This window comes from Anopheles gambiae, chromosome 2 (genome assembly GCF_943734735.2).
Source record: "Anopheles gambiae chromosome 2, idAnoGambNW_F1_1, whole genome shotgun sequence".
Classification (NCBI taxonomy): domain Eukaryota; kingdom Metazoa; phylum Arthropoda; class Insecta; order Diptera; family Culicidae; genus Anopheles; species Anopheles gambiae.
In genome coordinates this window covers 109,273,337-109,296,723 of record NC_064601.1, presented here as the reverse complement: position 1 = coordinate 109,296,723, position 23,387 = coordinate 109,273,337, and the positions used below count along the sequence as shown (strand labels likewise).

Sequence of the window (23,387 nt, the reverse complement as noted above, 5' to 3'; positions counted from 1 at the left end):
AACTGAATCAACTGATGCAATAGCGAAACCTGTATGAGCAAGTGAAACGGCGGAGCGCAGGTGCTAATATGCTAACACATGAAATGCAGGACCCCGTGAGGTCAATGAGGGGGGGGGTATTTATTTTTTTGCCCACCAACACAATCGCACACCAGCGCGAGCTTTTTGGCGGCCATCTTGAACCCTCAAAAACCCTCACTCGAAACGTCAAAAACCGTCACAACTACTTACAAAAAGCATCGCCAGCGAGAGAAAATCGCACCGATTTGGAGCGTTGGCGAGCTCACGAAAATCGGTTGAGCGGGGCGCCTCGCTCAGTATAACAGAAACTGTCATACTGCAGCGCGTACTGTCACCGCGCTCGTAGCACTCAAACGTCAAACGGTGTTGAGCGATTCAAAACACATCCCCCCACTACCCAACCGCCACCGCGTGCACGCACATTCACGTTTGCAAATCCACACGCGGCAGTACGAACACAGGCGAAGCAACACGGGCAAGCGTTGTGCAATTCCGCGTACAACATTTTCATCTGCTCGCACGCACAGTCTCCATTCTCAATTGCACTTTCGCGGATCGTAGGCATTCGCGCTCGGGCAGCTCGTGCTAATTGTGTGCGTTCGCGCAAATCTGCGTTTTCTGCGAATGCAGTCGCGTTTCTGTTGCAGCACCCCCGTCCCCCGTGCACACAAAAGGGCACCATTACCGAATCAGCTGTTTTGTTGTGTTGTACACTCCCCGTTTCCCTGTGTGTGCGCGTGCCGTAGAATGAAAGTGAGTTTGTGTACGGTGCTGTGTTTTGTTTTTCCTATATGAAAAGGCGTTTTATTTTTAGTCCAAGCAAGCTGGCCTGTGGAAAGAAAGGAACAAGCCTGGCACGCCATTACCCAGCCCCGTTTGTGCGCAAAACATTAAGAACGTGCGAAGAAAAGGAACTGTTTGTGTTTGGTAAAGTGTGTGCCCTCAAAACCTTGCCTTTTGCCCCCATAGTAGTGCGCTGGCAGGCGTAGAACGGAAATCGATTCACCTGGCCTGCGTGTGTGTGTGTGCGTTTTTTTGCACATCCCACGGCAACATATGCGCGCAAAAGCACAACATTGTTTCAAGGTCGACGGTCAGCGTGAAGATTTCGCGATAATCCTTTCTGAGCGAGGGGCCATACCCACACCATTCCTAACGCACGGCAAGAGATGAGCGGGTGAGAAGGAGGTTATAGGTTGGTGCGCGTTCGCTGCGGTCCGGATCGATTTCTGGTGTGTGCGCTGCTAAAAGGCCATGTGCGCGGTGGTGGTCGTGCTACAGTGACAGCCAAACACAGCATTTCGCAGAGATAAGCGCGGACCTGTTACGGACGGGTTCGCTCCGTTCTGGGGGTTTGCCGGTGGTGTCGTGCGTGAACAGTTCAACAACCCGCTGTCCTACGTTTCGTTTCGTTTATGTCCATCCCGCATTTATCAGCTACAATTTCACGCACGATTCGAAAGGGCAGCAAATTGCGGTTGCCACTCATGTGTTCTGTGTGTGTGTGCTGATAGTGTCTGGCTGCTTTGCGTTGATTATTTAATTCAATGTGAACGCTCCGGGCGTCGTTTGGTGTCACTTTAGCTCCCCTTTCTTCGAGTTTGGTGGACTGGAACTTTCGTAATCATGCTGGAGTTTGGCCACACGAGCGCATAGTGAAGGCAGATTGGCATAAAGAAGCAAGCGACAGTGTAAGAACGGATCATAGTAGGCGATGTCATCGCAGGAGCAACAAGAGAAAAAGAGCGACCGAATTATCCATTTGCAAAAGTTACATTTTACAGTCTGAACTCCTTGTCTAAATTTTAATTTCTTGCCATATTTTAAATTTTACTTTGAATGTTTTTCCCTGCGAAAAAAAATCCGGTTTATTTGTCCAAAATAGGGCATGAGAATTTTGAGAATTTTTCGAAAAACCAGTTTTCCAATTGTGTTTTGAAGTGCAAATGTCACCCAACTATTAGAAAAATCGATTCAAACGAATGCCAACTAGAAAGTGTTCCAACGGTATTTTCAGCTTAATCAAAGTGTTGTTTGGTTTTAAGTGTTATATTTAACTCGTGCTCTTCCCCACCTTCCACTACTCCACAGTCCCAGTGAAAACATAATCACCTGCACCCGCCTGGGTGACACAATGCCCGCCGGACGACGAAACCGCCGTGCGTGTGGCGTCTCAACGTGAGCATAACCTGATATTATCGACACGCAATCATAGACCGCGCTCATCCCGGTGTATGATTTTGCAGAACAAAAGCGGCAATAGCAAAAAACAACAACAACAACAAAAACATTATTTGACAAAAGCCATGTGCAACGGCTCGTCCGCCACAACAGCACAGCAGTAGACGCAGTGTTCAGCACGGGGTAGCCTATCTCGCCACTCCGTGTGTTTTGGTGCACTTCAAACAAAAGCGATGACGATAGTGGCAGAAATCTAACAGGCAAGACAAACAGAGCACCTTCCCGCTCCCACCTCCCCCCACACGCAAGCCTCCTCTCGGTCAACAAAAACAATTTTCGATGGATCAACACATGGCAAACGGCGGCGAAGGAGGTGGCAGTGGCAGCAGCACCGTCAGCTTACTAGCAACGATGGCACAGGCAATGCGACACCTTAATGCCACACTCACGACCAGTGGCGGCGGCGGCAGTGGACTGCACCACCCACCGTCGCCCATCGCTACCATCGTCGGGCTGCCCGCACTGCTCGACACGGTGGCGACAACACCCTTTCACAATGGCACTTTTGGTGCCGGCGGGCTCATTAGTACGACACCGCAGAACGACACCGGCGACGACGGTGCGCCGACGATCTCGATGGACAATCTCTACCCGGCGCTAATCCAGTGCTTCGCCATCATCATCTGCGGGTGAGTAGTACCTGGAAGACGACCTCCAAGTGAAAAAGGAATCGATTTTCCCAATCCCACGCGCGTCATCGGCCTCTCCTGCTGGTGGAACCCGGGAATGTGTTGGTGGCATATTTTCCCCTTTTCGCACGGGGCGCATGACGCACGGCAGATGATGAAAATTCTTCCGTCTCAGTGGGCGTTGGAAAACACCCTGGTGGCGTTGCATTCCAGCACAACCGCCTACGTGATCACCATTCTTCTCTTGTCCATTCGTGGTGGGAGGAAATTATTTCCCTTTTTTTTGCTGGAAAGGAATGGGGATTTTTGTACATCGCGCATTGTAATGGAAATGACAACGGCGTAGATAAGAAATGTTTGTCACCATTTATCTGCTAACTCCTCGAGAGGGGTGCAGAAGGGGAAGGTTCTTTTAAGTGCACTCCGGGTCGGAACATTTGGGTCGTTTTTAGTAGGAACGCTGCTGTGGGCTGTGTGAAGAAAAGCATGACGATGTAAGCAAATTGCTGTTTCGGGTGCCCTTTGGAATGACCCCGTTTCCGTGTTTGTTTTGCTCGGGTAGTTCGGATAGTTTCCACAATGTTCCACCCATTCCACACACACACACGGCAAAGATGGAAGCTTTCAGGCATTGCCGGTTGTTGTGAAATAAATGGGTTTTAGATGCGAAACCTGTTGGTCATCCATCAGGTGGGATAGTTTCGCTCCTCGAACTCGGTAACGCATTAAAGAGTTATTTAAGGGCGATTCGAAAACAATCGATGATAACGACACTTTCTCTAGCGTGCTGTACTGTTCCGCCTTTTACGATACGCACCATTAGCATATCGTTAGCATATTTTCAAGGTTCTTTTTTGCATTTGATCCGGTTAGAGGCGCATGTGTGGCGTACCATGACTGTGCTCTAGGAATAACAGACTATTCCACCATCGCCCATTGATGGTCGAATGCGATCAAAGCCCTTTCTTTGAAGGCCGCCACTATGAATGGGAATTCCAGGCCAGGTAGAGTAAGCTTCAAAAATCCCCCGAAACAGACGGACGGACTGCTTGGAGCGCTCAAGGTTACGCACCTAGTTTAGCACTAGTGTTGGGTTTCATTAATCTTTCGTCGAGATTCATTCATATGAAGCTTGCGTGATTACTGATTCGAATCTCGAGTTGAATCTTCAAAGATTCATGAATCTCTCTAAATATTCATGCCTCAACAAGGAATCATTAACCTATGAATTATAACAGAGTTGTGAATTCCTTGAGATTCATTTATATTTCGAGATATACAGGGTTTTCCGAAAAAACTCAACACTACGGGACACTTTGATGAGTCGTCGGGAGTCAATCGCAAGACTGCGGAACACAAGACAAGTTATATGGGGTGCGATAGTGTGCCCGAAAAAGTGTACCGCAGTCTTGTGATACAAATCCGCAGATCCTGGTATCGTCAACGTTTTCATGTATGATTCCGCAGATAGACTCCCGCCGACTCATCAAAGTGTCCCGCAGACTTGAGATCTATCGCCAATTTCCTTAGGATCTTTTGAGATTCATGAATCGTTCGAGATCATGAATGTTTCCGTTCGAGATTCAGATTCATTCAATCATTCCAAAGATTCTTTCAGATCCATGAATCTGAATCAGATTTACCCAACACTATTTAGCACACCATCTGCACCTCTTGCCTTGGTTGTGCCTTTATGCTCCGCAAACGGTGTTGTTGATGATGATCGAACCCTGCTCGAACCCGTTAAGTTGCTGCCTTAGGCCGCTGACTCAGCATAGAAGTCGAAAACAGCTTACTGCGCTGATGCGGGAGGACATACGATTTCAATTAGGGCAATCAATTTGCTCTGTCAACGCCGCGTTCGTTTGTTTCCGCGTCCGCGTGCCCTTGCACGGGTACCGTTTTCCTGGGAGGTCGGAGACGCCCTAAAGACACACACACACACACACACACTGAAGCATGTGATCTCCAGCCCGGCATAACACGATGCGTCGATGGTTTACTGTTTTGATTAAGCTAACGAGCGTGATTCACCGCGTGTCGTAAACTGACCTGCTTAAAGCATTGCTTCCCTTCTCCCGCGACAAAGACAAGACCGCTGTTGTTTGCCGGGCTGTTGCTATGCGTTCTCTAATGTTGTTATCATTGTTTTTCTTTCTCTGTATTCTCCTTCTCCTCTTCAGATATCTTGCCGGGCGGCTCAACATCATCAGCAACTTTGAAGCGAAAGGGCTGAACACGTTCGTCGGCACGTTCGCGCTGCCGTCGGTGATCTTTCTCTCCCTGGCGGAGTTGGACTGGAGCACGGTGAACTGGAACTTTCTGCTGTCGATACTGATCGCGAAGACGATCGTGTTCCTGTCGGTGGCCATCATCTCGCTGCTGGTCGCCCGTCCGGTCAACTATGGGCGGGCAGGGCTGCTGGCTATCTTCTGCACACAGAGCAATGATTTCGCCATCGGTTATCCAATCGGTAAGGTGTTATGCGTTGCAATCCGGTCGAAAGTAGCTCATTTGTCTTTTCATTTCAGTGTCGGCACTGTACTCCAAAATTCATCCCGAGTATGCGTCGTACATTTACCTGCTGGCACCGATCTCGCTGGCCATCCTCAATCCGATTGGCTTCGTGCTGATGGAAATATCCAAAATTAAGGAAAAGAATGCAGAAAACAATGTAAGTCATATAGGGTTGGGATTGCAGTTTGCTTCCCCAGAACGATCGCGTTGAATGTCAATGATTCATTCAGCCGGGGTCGGCAGTAATCAGAAAATGGGTCGGGTTTTTCTCACATTATGCAAATGTAGTTTTTTTTTCGCGCGACAAGCTCTCCCGCTAATCGCGCAGTTGCTGTGCTAATATGACGTTTAACGCGCTTCCGGAGAGGAAGCACCATGATTGCACTATTATTACACAGCTCGAGCTCTTCCATCAATGCTTCATTGTCACCCGATTGTGTGCGAATGCATTAATCATCCGGCTTTTTTCCGGCCGTAGAATCACCGAACAATAAGCACCGATTAATGTTTTATCCCATTTTCAGACGTCGGCAGATGAGGAGGCTAATGCACCACCGCCTGCCTGCCCCCAAATGGCCGCCCAAAACCGGCGCAAGATACTGAAAGGCAAGGCGTTGGTCGTGTTCAAGATGATTGAATCGATTTTCTTCAACCCGATCCTGCTCATGACGCTGCTCGGTGTGATTGGGGGACAAATTTTCCCCAACGGGCTGCCCGTGTACCTGTCGAGCGTGTTACGCTCGCTGGGCAATTCTTTCTCCGCCACCGCCCTGTTCCTGCTCGGGCTGCGCATGGTGGGCAAAGCGTCGGCACTGCAAGGCCCGGGGCTGATCCTGCCCGGGATACTGATCCTCGTGAAGCTGCTCGTGTTTCCGCTCGTAACGCGCCAAACGGTCAACATCATGAATGCGGGTGCGAACTTTAGCGAAACGACCGACCTGAGCACGTTCGGCTTCCTGTACGGTACGTTCCCGGCCGCACCGGGCGTATTTGTGATCGCCTCCCAGTACAATCGCGATGTCGATTTGGTAGGTTTAAAGCACCCTGTGCTGTGTTTTTGCTTTCCCCCGCTAAATGAAGTTGACTTTTCCCTTCTCCCCTCCCTACAGATTGCCACGAGCATGGTTGCGTCGACATTCATCAGTGCGCCGCTAATGTTCATCTCGGCGAAAATGATCACGATCACCAACCTGACGCCGGCCGACTATCTGAACGAGCTGGACAAGTTCTCGTTCGACATCAGCATCGTGGCGATCGTGGCGGGCGTTTGGACGCTGCTGCTGTTTGCGCTCACGCGCAAGGTAAAGCGCATGCCGCACCGGATCACGTGCTGTCTGCTCGTGTCGCAGCTGATCTGCAACGTGGGCGTGATACTGTGGTCGACGCTCGAGCAGAACAGCCGCTGGAAGATGTACCTGCAGTTTTACTTCTTCACCATCGGCTGCTACAGCAGCCGGCTGTGGACGGCGTTCCTCGCGATCACGATACTGTTCCTGCAGTGTCGCAGCCTGTGCTTTGTGCTCAAGCTGTGGCCCGTGTTTGTAAGTGGCTGCACGCCGTCTCCCAGTGGAAAGGGCTTTCGGATTTTAATTTATCGTTATTTTTTTTACAGATCGCTGCAGCTTGGGGTTTACCGACGCTGATCGTTTCGCTGCTCCTGTTCGTGGACAGCAAAAACATTGTCCCGACGGAGAAGCGCAATCCAAGCTTTCAGTACGGCAACGCGCAGGCCGCCATCGCCGTCTTTCTGCTGGTGATGTGCTTCATCGTGACGGTTGGCTGTTTGATATTGCACCAACGGTTTAAGAAACGGCACGAGCGCTATCTGACCCTGTCGCGGGAAGTGTCTTCGCCGGACGCGGACTCCAGTCCCGTCACTACCAGCTCGGTGGTAAACCTGCTAGCGGACGGAGGAGGAAACTCTACCATTCACCAGCGAAGGCGCCGTTCGGTAACGTCGAGCGATGATGAAATCCTTCCTGCTAGGATTGTAGCTGCTGCTGCTGCTGCTGCTAGTGTCGGTGGTGGATGTGGAACAGCACCGCCAGCTGCCAACGGAAGTGCATGTAGCAGCGATGGCAGGGGTGGAACTGGTGGCTGTTGCAGCAGTTCGTCCGGCACGATTCGCACCGTGGTGGACATTGAGGATCTCGCTATCGGTGCCAGTATTAATAACGATGTGAACGAACCTGGTTCGTCAACGCTGCAAACGAGCGGCATGTGTTCGGCACAGTTTAACTGTCCGGCGGCCGGTAAGCAGCAGTGCCAGTCGCTGATCGATCGGTACCGGGAGCAAGCGAACGATGGGCTCGAACCGGTAGAGTACGATAAAACGGGCGACCAGCAGCAGATACTCCGGCACATGGTGCTGCTAATACTGCTCCTCTGCTCCATGTTCGTCGGCCTGTCGCTCTCCGTGTGGACGCTCATCATGGAGGGCATGTCGGGCATCTACGTCGAGCTGACGTTTCTCGACGCGTTCCTCAACTTTGGCCAGTGCATCATTGTGCTGGCCGTGTTCGTGACCGACACCGGCGAGCTGCTGCTGCCGATGATGAAGTTCTGGCGCAAGGTTTGGTACGGTGCGAACCTGCTGCAGCTGCCGATCTGGAGCGACCTCAGCACGGAAACGAGACACATCTGCGACCAGTTCACCACGCACCACTTGGAGGTGTGCCGGAAGGCGATCGCGAAAGACATACGGTACCAGGACGGACGGTGTGTGTGTGTGTGTTGAACATGTATTTTAAACGCTTCTTTCCGTTTCTCCTTCCGCAGCTGGCGCATCAAGGTGTACCGGCGAGTGTTTTACGGTAGCGTGTTTGTCGATTGGCTACTGGAGGTGGGACTCGCCAAGGATCGGACCGACGCCACGCACTACGCTCGCCGACTGATTGATGGGCGCGTCCTGCGGCACATCAACAACGTGTACCACTTTCACGATCGCAATCTGCTCTACACGTTCTGTGAACGGCTGTAAAGCGTGTCAACGACCGAAAACGGCACCGGCAATGAAAGGATGGGGGAAAAACCTCCCACCACTGCAACTATTTCACACTGTGCAGCCAATATCGTTCGTGCAGGGAGAGAGAGAGAGACTCGGGAGGAATGTATTAGTACCATAAGCACTGGACAATCTTCAGTACTCCTGTGTTCTACTCCTCTCCTTGCACGGTCTAAGCGATAACAGAAAGTAATGTTGTAGTTGGTGTTGATATTTTTCACCTCACAAACGATAACCGCCTCGGTATAAGCGGTAAAGATAGGAGCAAAAAACGGGATAGTTTTGACTATAAAAAAGACATCACGCCGCACCTTCAAAAGAAGAAAAAGGGGTGCAGTGGTGATGATTTATTTATGAAAAGCTTTCATATTTATGTTACGCATATTGCTCCGGAATAACTATTTTGAACTCCTTTCCTCATGTACTACCCGGCATGTTTTTGTGTGAAATGGTTGGTGAGGTTGGGTGGAAACTTGGAGACCGGTAGCCCATCCAACCCACCTGTGTGATAATAACGGGTTGATCCCCTCAAGCAGCTCAAACGAAAGCACAATCGTACGGGGGATGATGTTACGATGATGGGGCAGATGTTTTTACACGCCCGCGATCTTGTGCAGCAATGGCCAAAAGGTAGTGCGAGCACACGGAGAGTGTTTTAGCAATCCCACACTACACTACACTGTATGCTATTGCATCTAGATGAACACCAAACACCATACAAACAAGCAAAACGCTAATGGTGCACAATAATATAAAGTGCTGTGCTTTTAGTAGAGAGATTGAATAGAATAGAACATACAAGTATTGAAAATAGGGCGGGGTGAAATAACAACACTTTTTGCGTGTATGAAAGGCTCAGTGCTAGTAAAGAGAAGGCTGAGCTGTTTGCTCAGTGCTGCGGAGGTAAAGAACTGTTGTGTAATATATGTTGGATATGCGGCGCTAGCGTGTAGCAAATAAATAAAATATTTATTGTTTTAAATATAGAACCTATCAAAACAAAATCGACCAATGTGATAAGTACAAGCTGGAAAGAATTTTGCGTGCTATTTCTTTGTCTATATTGAAAATTTTGTTAACATTTTAAATGCCAGAAGGACTACATGGAACGTGAATCTATAATTCTTATAGGATATTGGATTTATGGCGCAATTTTCCCAACCAACAATTTTAGATCTAGTAATAATAACAATGTCAGATGTTAGACGAAGGTCAGTTAATGGTCAGTATCTGTTCTTAGTACCAACGGCCATACGAGCCAAACCTTTTTCATCTGTTGGTCACTAGGGATGGTAAAAAGCATATGCCAGAGTATGGCATATGCTAATGACACCCTTTTCCATGTCCACAAAATCATTGTGCTTTACTCCAATGTCTTAGCGTAAACGACATATGGGCAGCTCACTTACTTATCTGGCGCTATAACTGCTTTGCAGTCTTGGCCTGCAGTAGGAGTTTCCGAAACTGCTCATGGTCTCGCGCTTACGTCTGCCAATCCGTTATCGCTTCCAACTTGGGACTACCACGACTATCCTAGTGGAAATAGTCTATGGGCTGGGTAGTCCGGTTCCATTTGTATAACATGATGAAGATATAACCTCAATGTAGATCGCCTCGATTGGTTTTTGCAGCTTTGCGGTGCTGACCTTTCACCTGGGGTATATGACATCTTGGACGACTTCTAAAGTGCGTTTACCCCTATCACCCTTGCCAAAATCTGGATTTGTTAGTAGGAACGCAGGTGGTGCCATCATCACGAGTAGCTCAAGTCGTCCTTTACTGGGCATACGAGACGCAATCGTACATCTTCAAGCTATACAATTTACGGTAAGATGATGCAGGGATGGTAATCGAACAAGGAACGAGTAGCGTATTCTGAAGGATTCAAAGTCACATAACGACAGACTCAAAAGCCATAGACTTTGAAGACAGAAGACCTATGTCATTTATCTCAAACGAAATCCCTCCAGGAATTGTGACTCATCTGCATATTCTGACCGTAAATCTAATAAGATTCCACAGGAAAATCTTCTGACAAGTTTACCAAATCCAACTTATTTGCTTATTAGACTATTGCGCTGTACTTACGAATGGAGCAATTCCAACACACCATTACGTCACGGACTAAAGTATTTCTCGTCCGAATCAAGTGTATGGCATCACTTACAGGACGATCTTGATGGTTCATTGATTCTTGCCGCTGAAGCTACTGCTACTACTACTACTACTACATGTAAGTACCTGACTTGTGGGGATGCAAAAATGACATCTCGCCGGCATGTAAATTCCACTGGCGCGTTGTCGACAGCCCCAGCGATCCCAGCGATATCGGGCGCGGTACAGCATTTCCGGCGTGTTTTTGCGCGCACCATCAAAGTACCCGATCGGTTCCGATATCAGATGGCAGATGAAGGTCAGTGCGCTAAAGACGGGAAATAGCAATAGCAACAACAAACATCGGTGTACTAACTTATCGTTCTTTTCGTACTACGCTGCTCTTCTTCACCTTCTCTTCAACATGTTCTTGGCTGACTTTCTCAAGATATTCGACGCTATCAGCAGTTTCAGGTGAAGATCTGGAACTAACCTGCCTACGTATCTTCCTGTCAGTGGTACCTGAGACCGCGGTGTGTGGTCCGAGTCTATTCCGATATCTGATCGCGAGGTAGACTCACTATCTTATCGAGATGCTCCCACACGATAGTTAGACATCGCGTATCATTCTGTCTCGCTAGCATTTTTTTTTGTTTTGGTTATGCCAGACCAAAGACACTCGCCCCTGTGCCCGAGCCTGATGTCTGAGGGGAGTTCTGGCCATTGTGGGACATGTCGATCCTGCAATATATAACAGCGGTGCACCACCGACCAGTAGTCAGTATCCACCTTCCAGCTTTAGCAGTACCACGATCTGGTCCGCTAAGTGTTTCCATCGCAGCCCAATAAGCTCCAGCTTGCTACAACCCGTCACCATGAAGGGTATGGGGTTCCCCCTCTCGCCTGTGCCCCAGGATCGCATCTAATTTTCTCACCCTTACCTTTGCAGCTGTCCTGTTCTTCGCCGCTCTCGCGCTGTTCGTCGCACTGGCCCTCGGCCAGAATGGCTGCGTCCGTGACGATTCCGACGGTCAGCCGCTCTGCAATGCTGAGGAAATGACGGCCCGCCTGTGGCGTAACAACTGGGACCCCACCGCCTACTGGGAGTGCGAGACTGCCAACACGCCCGCCACCTACCGTCGCTGCCCGACCGAGGGTATGTTCAACGGTGCCACCCGTACCTGCATCAACTGGTTCGACTGGGAGTGGACCCCGACCTGCAAGCCGCCCAGCCGCGTGTAAGCCGGTATTAGGAAGGGGTGGGAAACCCGTGCTCACGCACAAAACACACACGAATCCTTCCTACTTCCCCCTTACCCGTCCTACACTTCGCTAAAACCACACGCTCCTCTCCCGAAGTTTTGCGGCTTTTTTGCATTGCAAAAAGTCCGAAACGCAATCACCACACCACTGTGTATGTAAAGGAAACGTACCAACATCCCGGCAATAAAAATAAAAAGGCTGTAGTTACTTAGAGTGCCAATTTTAAAACAAACCCGGTTTTGATTATGGCTTCTTTAATCTTTAGAACGAAGAAATTGCTGCAAGGACGGTCCCGTCTATGAAAGAAAATCGTACTGGCAGCAGAAGCACACTCTGTGAGCTAGGCACGAGGGTCGTTATAGCAACCGACAGCTACTGCGATGAACAGTGCAGACATGTCCCAATTACCAAATGGCCCGCTTTCTTGACAGATGTCCGGAATGAACCGATACAACGCGAACGATACCGTTAGTACGTACGTGTCTTGCGCAAGGGAAAGGTGGTCGAACAATTTAAACTAATGAAAATGTTGTCACCCCGAAGCTGTGCGTAGGCACAGCGTGTGTCAATGTTTTGAATCGACCGATCGTAGAACTCGATAATGTTCCCTCTTTTCTCGATGCGTACGATAAACCGGACACACGCAACATGACAACAAGACAGCTGACATAAATAGAAACGGAATTAAGGTAGAAGAGTTCTGCTTTGGCACGTATGGGAACAACACTACTACTATCTTGCTGCTATCTTAAATTGGATACAATTTCTCAGGAAAAGCTATGCACCACAAGAAAAAGTTCACAGACGACTCATAATTTCTTTGTAGCACTCAATCATTTGTCAACTGTGTTATTCCCGTTTTTTTTATTATACTTTGACTTGAAGTTCTTTGATACTCTGCTAGCTTATAATAGTACGCATCTGTGTAAAAAAAAAAAAGAAACATGCACTTTATATTTTACAAACGCAACCTCAACGACGCAATGGTGTGCGGTAAACGAAAAGAAGAAATGTGTTTCATAAGGCTCGCTTCTTATTTTGCGTGTTTCTCGCGTGCATCAGCAACACGTTAAGAATAAGATAAAATGCATAGTTTAACATTAAAATAACGTCGTCATCAGCGTTGAAATTCCTTTAATACCTCTGGGATCTGGGTGCAGCAGAGATCGACGGTTCTCAGTAGTTGGGCCCCGTGTCGTTCATTTCAAACAGTAGCTGCGCTACCGTGCGGCTCGACTCGACATTGCTAAGTGCGACACCGGCCAGGTGTGCTTCGTACATACGAAGGCTTCTGTACATGCGAAAACAGAGATGAAATAAGGGGGATTAATGTAAGAAAAAAGAAGGCCATTTCAAGGTCACACTGCGCTACTCCTCCACTTACCTTTTGGCGGAATTTGTGTAAACAACCAGATTCCGCAGGATCAGGGCGGACGTGAGCCGAATACTTTTCGTCACAGGACCTTCCATTTCATCCTATTACCAAAAAAAAAAGAGAAAGCAAATATTTACAAGCGTGTCCAGCCCAAGCCATCACAACGTCACCGCAACCCGCCGCCGTACCTGGAATTCCTTCGAGTTGACGTAATCCATTGAGTAGCGCTTGATGGCATGCATCGCTGCCGGGCCCGCTGCCGACAGTTGACCGGGTCCGTTCATGCTGCTGCTGCCGCTGCCGCTGCTGCCCTCCGATGTGCCACCGGTCGACTCCACCTTGGTGCAGGAGGCCGGTGCCGGAGATCCTCGATCACCCGCCGATGACGGTGCTGCCGATGCACTGCTACTGTTTGCGATCGCTGCATTGGCCGGTGCTGGCTGACGTATCAGAGTCACCGGGTACGGTTGTACCGGTTGCTGTGGACCACCGGCAAGACGTCTTTGTACGGCCGTTTTAAATGACTAACGAGGGAGAGAGAGCGAGAGAGAACATTATTTTACCAATGCTGCACAAAACTACAAACAATCGAACGAAAATACTCACATCCGCCGTGCAGTGCCGATCGAGCAGATGCGTCATGAGGGAGAACCGCTTGCGCGGCAAATTGTCGCACAAATTCGGCCCGGGGCCCCACTGGCAGTAGATGTCGGCGGACACATCCACCGTATCGGGACAGTGGACGGTGCAGGCGTGCCGGAACACCTCCGTCGCGGACTGGAACTTTTTCCTCGGGCAGCCGCGCCAATCGCACACCCACGGCCAGCTCGGATCGACGTCCTCGTCGACGATCTTTTGCGGGTCCATAGCAGGGATCATCTGGATGGAGGTGGACGTACCGCCGTTGGCCGTCGCAACCGACACCGGAATCGTGATTGTGTTCGCAATCGGTGGTGGTGGTGGTGGTGCTGGCGGTTGCGCTGTTACTGTTGGTTGAGCAGAAACAGCAGCAGGGACAGAAGAAGTGGATATAGAGGACGCTGTGGCTGCTGATACTGTTGCTGACGTAGTCGTTGTAACGGGGACGTTTAGTCCGGCTGCCTGGGCCATAAGGGACGCGGCGAACTGTCCGCTCGTGATCGTGCTGGTGGTGGTTGGTGTTGTTGCCGAATGTGCCGGAATCGCTGTAACCGTTATTGAGGGCACTAGCGACTGCTGACCACCCTGCGACGTGACGGTAGAGCCACTTGGGCCCGCCATGTGTCGAAGATGCTGTTGAGTACCCTGCTGCGCAGTGTTGCCGCCGCCTGCTCCCTGCGATGGTGCGGGAGATATTTTCTGCTGCACCACCTGAAAGTATTGCTGCTTGCCACCCGGAAGGCCGGGTGTAGGTGCAGGAGGCGCCGAAGACACTACCGTGGGGCCCACATTCGGTACGGGCACAGGTTTGGGTGGAACGAGCGTCTGCGACAGTGAACTACCGCCGACCGTTTGCCGCTGGATCGAAAGTGTCGATGGCAACTGTGAGGTTGACGGTTGCGGATGCGCCTGCTGCGACGTAATGGTTGCCATGGGCTGTTTCTGCTGCTGCACGGTTATCATTTGTGACTGGTTCCCCTTGATGGTGTGTATTAGATGGTGTTGCTGCTGCTGCTGCTGGGTCGGTTGCTGTTGGTGCAACACTTTCTGGACGATATGTTGGCCTGCGTGCTGGCCCGACGGTGCCGCTTGAATGATTTGTTGCTGGATGATCTGCGCGGTACCGCTGCCCGTTCCTCCGCCATGCGTTTGGAACACAATTTGCTGCGGTTGCATGCTTTGCGCTGCCGAGGCTAGATGCCCTTGCGTCTGTACGACCGTACCGGGCTGCTGGATGAACTGAATCGTCTGCTGACCGACGGGCCCTCCGGTCGAAAGATTCGCCTGTTGAATAATGTGCTGCTGCTGTTGCTGCTGCTGCTGCTGCACATTTCCGTACTGTTTGATCTGGTACGTACCACCACCACCGCCGCCGACCGCACTTCCGGCCTGTATCGTTTGCATCTGCAGCTGCTGCGGTGGCCCCTCGAAGCTGATCGTATTGCCCTGTGCATTCGTGGTGATGTAGATCGGTTTCTTTTCGATGATGGTGCCACCACCACCAACGGCACCACCGCCCCCGCCCGTTGCAATCATCGTGGTACCGGTGTTGCTGCCCGGCATCATCGTCGGAGCGCTGGATGTGATGATCGTGGCACCACCGGACACCGATGGCCCCGCGTGGCTTACGATCATCTGGCGCGGGAGCTGCGTCATCAGTATCTGCTGGCCCTGCTGGTTGAGGAAAATCTTCTGCGTCGTTTGCCCACCCTGATTCGGGCCCATCGCGCTCTGCATCGTCATTTGCGGAAGGGACGTGGCGGTTGGCTGCTGCTGCTGCGGCTGCTGCTGCACGATGATGATCGTCTTTTGTCCAGTGCCGCCGTGCTGTTGGCCCTGGGCGAGCAGTACCGTTTGCTGCAGCTGGGGCTGCGGTTGTGGCTGCTGGGCCACCACGTACGTCTGTCCTTGAGGGTTGGTGGCAAGGATGTACTGCGTCGGTTGCGGATGCTGCGGGGCAGCCAGTACGGAGGATTGCATGAGCGCTCCGCCCGGCGCTGCCGTCGCCTTCTGTAGCTGCAGCGTGCCACCACCACCCATCGCATTGTGCTGCAGTATGATCGGTACGGTTTGGTAGCCACTGTCCGTCTTGATGGTGGCCGTCGTTTGCGACGTTAGCTGCTGTTGTTGCTGCTGCTGGACCGGATTGCTGCCCACGTTTGCGGTGGGTGTGGAGATGATCATCGGCTGGGCACTGTTGGGCGTAACGATGATCTGTCGCTGCATCGATACGGGCATCGTTATCATTTGTTGTTGCTGTTGTTGTTGCTGTTGTTGTTGCTGCTGCTGTTGCTGGTGCTGCTGTTGCACGAGGTGTTGTTGTTGTTGTTGTTGCTGCTGTTGCGCTATTTGTTGCAGCTTAAGCTTAGCCGCTTGCTGTTCCGCTTCTTGCGCTGCTGCTGCTGCTGTTGCTGTTGTCTGCTCCTCCACATCCTCCCCCTCCGTTATCGAGCCGGCCAGCTCGGCGTACAGGTCGGCTGTTTTCGTGCCACCTTCCATGCGCTTTACGGGCGGCTCCATCGATGTGTCCGTCACGTCGTACTTGCGCTTAATCGTGGTCTCGCCGGCAATGATCATTTCGCCCGGCTTCTTTTCCAGCAGCTCCGACAGTACCTTGTTGGGCAGCAGCTTACTACCGCCCGGCGACCCCATATGGTGCTGGGACGGATCGTGCGGGGCGGCCGCAATCGTTTTGATGATCGTGCCCTGCTGGATGCCCGTCTGGCTGAGCGGTGCCAGCGGTGGCGGTGCGTTAAACGATGTTTCGTGCGGATTGGTTGCCGTTATGACCGTGTTGGTGGGCAGCGTGCCCGGCTTGATCGAGATGGTCGAGTTGCCCACCTTGATGTTGGTGAGATTGTTCGGATTGTTCGACGTAACGACGACCGACGGATTGATGGGGCTGTTGGAAAGCAGCTTCTGTTCGATCAGTTGCTTTTGCTTCTGCATCTGCTGCCTCTGGACGACCTGCGCAACATTGATCAAAAGGGGAAGGTTGAAAAATGGATTATATTAAACTGCAATGCACCCATGGTAATGGTACGCCCTATCCTGTAAAAGTTATCGTCAGTTTCACTCAAAACGCAAACATACATGGTTACATTCACGCACAAAATACACAGTGTGACTGAACCAGTGCAGCAAAATGTCATGAGAATCACGTGATAATCACAACCGAAAACAATGAACATATCCGTCGTAGCTTGATGATCATTGTTGATACTCAATGAAAGTGCATTTGATATACGCGAAAGTGCGCGATATACGATTGCTTGAGTCCAACGCTAAACTCTGACTGACAAGCTGAGCTTAATGCCGGCGCAAGCATAATCATGACTTTTTATCGGAGTGAACAGTGCTGCCAACTATCATTGTTTCAGTCACCAACACTGATAACTGAAACGAAGTTCAAGTCAGCTCACGTACACAACTGTGATGGTCAGGAGTGAGACTCATCCAGTTGAAGGACCAATCACATGCTTGGTGACATTTTTTGTAGCACCAAACTCTTGGTCACTCACTTGGTGACGACATTTTCTGTCGGTGATAATCACGGAATTCTTGGAATTTACTTGGCGTGTAGTCCCAAGCAACAAAATGAGTAGGCTTTCTCGCTCTGTCCGATTTTGATGATCTGTTGGGTCATACAGAGCAAGAAAATATGCTCATTTTGTTGCTTGGGACCACTCGCACGCACCGGATATCTCCCATGACTATCGTGATGATCATCGACAAAAAATGTCGCGACCATTTGACTGAAAAAATGAGTTGGTTGCACACAATGTCACCAAGCATGTGATGGTCGCACCAACTGTTTGAGTCTCACCTCTGATCATTACAGTAGAGCACGTGACGCTGACATGATTTTGTTTCAGCAGGATTTTGTCGTGACTATGTCAGTTACATTTTGCAGAACTGATCACAGTGAAAAAAAATCATGACATAGTGACTGACCAAGCGATGATCGCAAAAATGTCACGAAGCATGTATTTTGTAACATTACATGTTATGTAATTCTGTTTCAGTCAGACTTTTTAATGACATTGACAGTGACATTTTACGCCACTGGTACTCAACTGCGAAAGTAAACATTAATCATTGAAAGCAAATACAGGCGGTCCCCGAGATACACGGTTAATGGGGACCGAAAACGGCCGCAAAATACCGCGTATCTCGAATTTCCGCGTAAGTCGAATCTCGTGATTTCCAGCTAAAATATCACAAATTTTCGTGTTAATTTGCAAGTAGGGGGTGGTTTTAGTCACTTTATGAACTATTTGATATGATTCTGACTGCATATAACTGTTTTAAACCTTTTGAAATAGTTTTTAACATTCGATCAAAACGGAAATTATTTGGCAATTTGCAATTGATGTGTCAAATCAGTACAATTTGCTCAAAGAATTGTCAAATTTAGAAAACCGCGTATCTCCGAATCCGCGTATAAGAGGTACCGTGTATCTCGGGGACCGCCTGTATCGTTTGAACAACTCGGCACACACGCTGCGAGGATTTGCGTCAAAACAAATTGACACGTTTTACATGATTCTTCTATTTGTTAGTGGCAAATTTTAGACATGCTTTGTTTTAGGCTTCACACTTCCTGATTAATCATTTTAACGGAAAAACGCAAACAAACAAATGGCTACAATTAATGCTTCTCTTGCTGCAAATTGATAACAACATGCACATTCAAATTAAACGAAGGACAATCGGGTAAAGAGGAGGAGGCCATCAAATCTTTACCATTGTTTCGTTTTATCTCACACATACTCACACACGCATATACGCACACACAAGCGGTCTTAGTTTGTCCTACGATGTTAAATGCTAACTGTTACTGTTACCTGATGCACGTTAACATTCGGTGCAATCAAACAATTGGTAGTAGGAGAGTTGGTGATGGTAGTAGTGGACAAACTACTGGAGTAAGGAGCAGCAGCGGCAGCAGCAGCGGAACCAGCGGTAGCAGCGGAGAGCGTACTATCGGTGACCGCCGTCGTTACCTTGTTCGCCAGCAGGCTCTTGATCAGTGCGGACGGGTTCGTCGTCGTCGAGCTGATCGTGCCCGACTGGTTCATGATCGTCGTCGTGCCGGTGCCGGTCTGCAGATGCGCACTCGGACCCGGACTGCTGTGCAGCGACCCGGCCGGCTGTGGGGAAATGGTCGTCTGGTTTACCACGATCACGTTGTTCTTCTGGTCGCTGCTAAGGACTTGCTGGAGCAGCGGCGACGAAGGTGTCGTCGGTATGTATTGGTGTTGTTGCTGCAAGAAGAATTCATTGAAAGGTAGATAACATGTTAAATATTTGCAAGCGCATCACATTGAATCAAGCGAAATGGAAATAACGAGTTAATTTACATCGAGCATGCAGCAACATAAGAAAATAGCATTAAAAAGCGACCCTAAAAGCGTAAGCGGAACGAAACAAGGATAACTGCTAAAAAAAACAATCACAATGCAAACGATATTCTGCGATGCAATGCAACGAAAGAGAAACCCACTTGAAAGCGAAACAAACAAAACATCGAACGGAGCAAAGAGGAAAGAATGCTTTCTTACGCCGGCCGCCGCCTTATTGATTAGGACGTTTTTGCCCCCAACTTGGGTGACTATGAGCTGTTTGCCGATCGTACTGGACCCACCCGAGCCCACCGAAGGCGTGGAAGCACCTCCGAGAGAAGAACCATCGATTGTTTTCACCGATTGCGCTTGTGTAAAGTGCAACACTGCCCGCGGTTGCGTTTGTTGCTGTGACGATTTGACCGCCTGAAGTGGTGTCGGTATCGTTTTATGCAGTACGGATACCGTTTGCCCGGAGGTTTGTGGTTGATGCTTCATGGTGGCTGGGGTCGAAGCGTTACTGCTCGGTGGAGCCATTGCTATAACCGACGAGGAACGGAACGTTCCAGGAGAGGAGGTAGCCGGTGTTGCTTGGGATAAGCTTGTTTGAATGACTTCTAGTGAGCGATAAGTTTCTTGCCCAGTGGACACGATTGTCCGTCCAGAAGCGGTGCCTGCATTGCTGATGACCGTTGCGGGTTTAGCGATTGTCGTACTGACGGTAGTGGATGAGCTGAAACTCAGCTCTCGCCCAACGGTGGTCGCAGCATGCTGTGTTGTGACGGCGGTAATTACAGCAGTACAGCCGCTGGTTGGGGTTGTTAGTTTGGTGTGAGGTTGTTGTTCGTCTTGTTTTGTCAACGTGATGAGGCTACTGATAGTGCTAGTAGTACTAGCTGCAGTGGACTCTACAGCTGGTGTCTACGAAATACCACAGAAAGCGCCGTGAGCAGAAATAGAATGTTTTTGAAAAAGTGTTAGCATTTAATTAGGGTTAAAATTTGCAAAAAAAAACTAAGTAAAGTGATTATATGTTAGTATCTAATGGAAGAAATAGCACTTCAAAATGTTAATGAAAACTACGTATAATACAAACAGTCCAAAGAGCAGATAACTTCTCTTGTCCGATGACACGCAACGGCTTTGTGTAGGGACTGAATTACAGGAAGAAATTAAGATACGTTCACATTGCTCATACTCACCAACACAGTGCCTTTGTGAACGATCGGCAATGGCTTGGCGCGGAGCCGTAATCCTTCGTAGTAGTATCCAACCGTTTCGATTCCTTTCTGTTCTATTTTCAGCTGCACTGGCCCAACGGTTCCACCGAAAACGGCCCGTACACAGCGAGGAAAGTGCGTTTGGGGAAGCACCACCTTACGGCCCAGCTTCCCATTGGTGGCCAGATAGAGCTTGTACAGCTCCTGCTGATCCATTCGAACGGCCGGCGCTGCCTCGAACGATGCACGCAGCCAAGCGTAGGCAAACTGCTCGCTTTCCTGCGCCTGCTGCTGCTGGATGTGTTTGGCAGTGATAGCTGCCGGCGATGCGGTCGGGCTATGCACTACCACGCCAACACCACCACCACCAACAGTGATGGTTTGTTGCTGCTGTATCGTGTTGGGTTGGGATGATGCATTCACTGTAAGCGTCGTCTGCTGGTTCGATGGCATAGCCTGCGCTGCCGACACTGTCGAATCGGGCCGGGCAATCACGTTCACGGGGATCTGGGGAGAATCGGCTGCCGGTGGACGTGTCACGGTAACGATTTGGGGATTGGGACCAGCACCCGCGGGGTGGCTTTGGGTTACTGTCTGCACCGTGCCAGCTTGCAGCACGATCTGTTGCTGTTGCACCGGCTGCTGCGGTACATGTGGAGAAGATGGCACCGGTTTGCTGGTGACAGTCAGCGAGGGAAGCTTCGGCACTTCGGGTGTTGGGTAGACGACGTGTGGATTGTTACCCACTTGCCCCTGCCCACCGCTCTGCACCTGTGCGGCGTCTTTGTGGACGGTAAGTTGTGTCATCGTCGGCGGCGGCGGATTGGCTTGACCGGGCTGACCGGCCGCATTCGCGTAGTACGCTCCCTGCGCATGATGGGTAGCCATATTGCCGGGGATGGTTTCGACCACGCGCATCAGAATGCACGCATCCGGCCCGTAGCTTTGGGCCTCCACCGTCACCAACGATACGAGCGTATCGATCACGCCGCGGATGTGCATGATCGCGTTGCATGGTTTCTCGCCCATCGACGTGAGCGAGTAGATGCATTCCAGCGTGTACAGCAGCAGCATGATGTCGTTCAGGCAGAGAAACAAACAGATCTGATCGTACAGCTGCTGGTTGAGGCAGCGGTTCAGATTTTCCTCGTTGGACTCCTTCTGGGCGATCTTGCTCAGCACCTCCAGGCAGCTGATGATGACGCCCCGATCGGCACCCTCCAGCCCTTCGGACAGCGTGGACACGAGGCACCGCGTCACCTCATCCGACTGCGGGTCGTTAATGTCGATCTCGTTCGCAATGTTGCCCAGCATGTCCAGCCCAAGGTGGTGGAGATTGTTCCACCGCGAGTTGGCACACATGATCAGAAAGCGAATGAACGTACGATTGTGCCCCAGTACGGGTAGATTTTCTTCGTTGAAGCTCAAGTTCCGGAAAATGGCCGCGATCTGTAGCACCCGCTGCCCGATGTAATCGTTCGTTCCCAAGCCAGTCCCGAGGCTGAGAAAGGTACGAAGCGTTGCCGTGCTTAATCGTCCCTTCATGATTTCAAAATCGCTATCGGCACGCTTTGCTGCTTCACCACCATCGTTGCCGCCCGACTTGCCGTCCATTTCTTCGTCCGGCTCGTCCTGCTGATAGATGGAAGCGATCAGTGCGCTCGGATCGGCGCCCATCTTTGCGAAGCAGTCCTCCAGCGACAATTCCAGCACTTGCGGCTTCTCGAACAGACACTCCTTCCAGAAGCGCTGCAAGGAATTCTTGCGAATGTTCGAGTAGTACTCGTCGAACGTGTCCCTCAGCGAGAAGTGATTGAACACCCCGGCATGCGCGAGCAGCACGTACACCAGCCGCGGGCACTTGTCCACCTTGAGCGTGTGCTTGTTCTCGTTGGACATCAGCGTGCACACGTTGATGGCAAAGTCCTGCTCGTTCGGTAGCGGCGACAGCAGCGACAGTATCAGCTTGTCATACTCGGACGCCCGGTAGAGATCGTCGGAAAGCTTCAACGAGGACCGCAACCCTTCCGGCACGTTGTGTTGGTGGTGGTTGTACACGGTCGGGGTAGAGTGTAGCATTCGGACCGACCAGCGCCGATGAAGCCGCTTCTCGTCGTCCTCATCTTCTGCCGGGTCTTTATCCTCGCCGTGGAAATTCACCCGTTCGTACCGATCCAGGTAACGGATGTATATTTGCTTCAGCGCAATCTCGTTATTTACACACCGGGTCGGCAGATCCAGCTCTTCGATCACCTCGTCCCAGTCTTCGCGAGCATTTACCTACGAATAAAGAGCGCGCGTATATTAATGTGACCGTGTGTGCCTGTGTCAATTAACAGCACAACATTTCTGTTCGATAGCTCATACCTTCATCCATCCGCCCCGACCAATAACGATCGAGTAGAGTTTGTGTAGATCGACATCCTTGCCGCTTATCTTTGGCAGCTTCAGGTACGGTGTGCTGCGGAAACAAAGCGGTAACAAAAAAAAACCGGACGCCATAGTAAGTGCACCTGCATCGGATGTAAACATTGCGCAAAAAAAAACGGCGCCCTCCTCCAACCTTACCCGTGCTTCTCGTGAAATGTCTGCAGATCGTTCAGGAAGCTGCACTTATCCTTCTCCATCGCTGGCTTGGCCAGGGTGCGGCGCAGGTTTTGCGATTTGGCCGATTCCCTCGGTGTTCCGGCTGCGCTTCCGGCGACGGTCCCGCCACCGCCAACACCGGCTGCACCACCACCACCACCACCACTGACGCTGCTGAAGCTGGCACCGCTCGCATCGTTCGTGCTCTCGTCGATGGCCATCGGCACGCCGGTGCGTTCTATTTTCACTACGTCCGTCGTCATTGTGCCAATCGCATGTTTGTCGCACTGCCGGGAAAAGGGAAATCTGCGTTCTGCGTGCTGCCCGGGAACCTGATGTTAATTCAATTCAATGCAAACACACACTCGGAACTGCGAAGCGCGACGTACGTACAAACGAAATGCGAAGCGAAATCGCGCACAAGCCAAGCGAAGGTGAGCTGTCATTTTTTTT

The 23,387-nt window shown here is 50.6% G+C and overlaps 3 protein-coding genes across 8 annotated transcripts; 2 read left to right on the top strand and 1 right to left on the bottom strand.

Annotated features, from left to right (window-relative positions):
• The first annotated feature begins 419 nt into the window (after positions 1 to 419).
• Positions 420 to 9,416, top strand: LOC1270107 (lysosomal cholesterol signaling protein). Of its 3 annotated transcripts, none has more exons than XM_061649060.1 (8): positions 420 to 774; positions 2,113 to 2,891; positions 5,075 to 5,364; positions 5,423 to 5,565; positions 5,933 to 6,436; positions 6,518 to 6,949; positions 7,021 to 8,111; positions 8,187 to 9,416. In XM_061649060.1, the coding sequence occupies exons 2-8, from the start codon at positions 2,542 to 2,544 to the stop codon at positions 8,386 to 8,388; spliced, it is 3,012 nt and encodes a 1,003-aa protein (XP_061505044.1). In that variant the 5' UTR covers positions 420 to 774; positions 2,113 to 2,541; the 3' UTR covers positions 8,389 to 9,416. The 3 variants fall into 3 exon arrangements, with proteins under 3 accessions (XP_061505044.1, XP_061505045.1, XP_061505046.1); XM_061649061.1 differs by lacking the exon at positions 420 to 774 and adding an exon at positions 836 to 948; XM_061649062.1 differs by lacking the exon at positions 420 to 774 and adding an exon at positions 1,219 to 1,712.
• Positions 9,417 to 10,991: 1,575 nt separating this feature from the next.
• Positions 10,992 to 12,001, top strand: LOC1270108 (uncharacterized). Its single transcript, XM_308779.4, has 2 exons — positions 10,992 to 11,388; positions 11,456 to 12,001. The coding sequence occupies exons 1-2, from the start codon at positions 11,382 to 11,384 to the stop codon at positions 11,746 to 11,748; spliced, it is 300 nt and encodes a 99-aa protein (XP_308779.3). The 5' UTR covers positions 10,992 to 11,381; the 3' UTR covers positions 11,749 to 12,001.
• A 583-nt stretch (positions 12,002 to 12,584) lies between these two features.
• Positions 12,585 to 23,373, bottom strand: LOC1270109 (AT-rich interactive domain-containing protein 2). Of its 4 annotated transcripts, none has more exons than XM_061649050.1 (9): positions 22,917 to 23,373; positions 22,716 to 22,809; positions 20,331 to 22,628; positions 19,348 to 20,049; positions 18,631 to 19,050; positions 13,751 to 16,750; positions 13,333 to 13,668; positions 13,154 to 13,245; positions 12,585 to 13,060 (listed from the first exon to the last, which is right to left on the bottom strand). In XM_061649050.1, the coding sequence occupies exons 1-9, from the start codon at positions 23,195 to 23,197 to the stop codon at positions 12,946 to 12,948; spliced, it is 7,338 nt and encodes a 2,445-aa protein (XP_061505034.1). In that variant the 5' UTR covers positions 23,198 to 23,373; the 3' UTR covers positions 12,585 to 12,945. The 4 variants fall into 4 exon arrangements, with proteins under 4 accessions (XP_061505034.1, XP_061505035.1, XP_061505036.1 ...); XM_061649051.1 differs by having other exon boundaries at positions 18,790 to 19,050; XM_061649052.1 differs by lacking the exon at positions 19,348 to 20,049.
• Between the last annotated feature and the right edge of the window lie 14 nt (positions 23,374 to 23,387).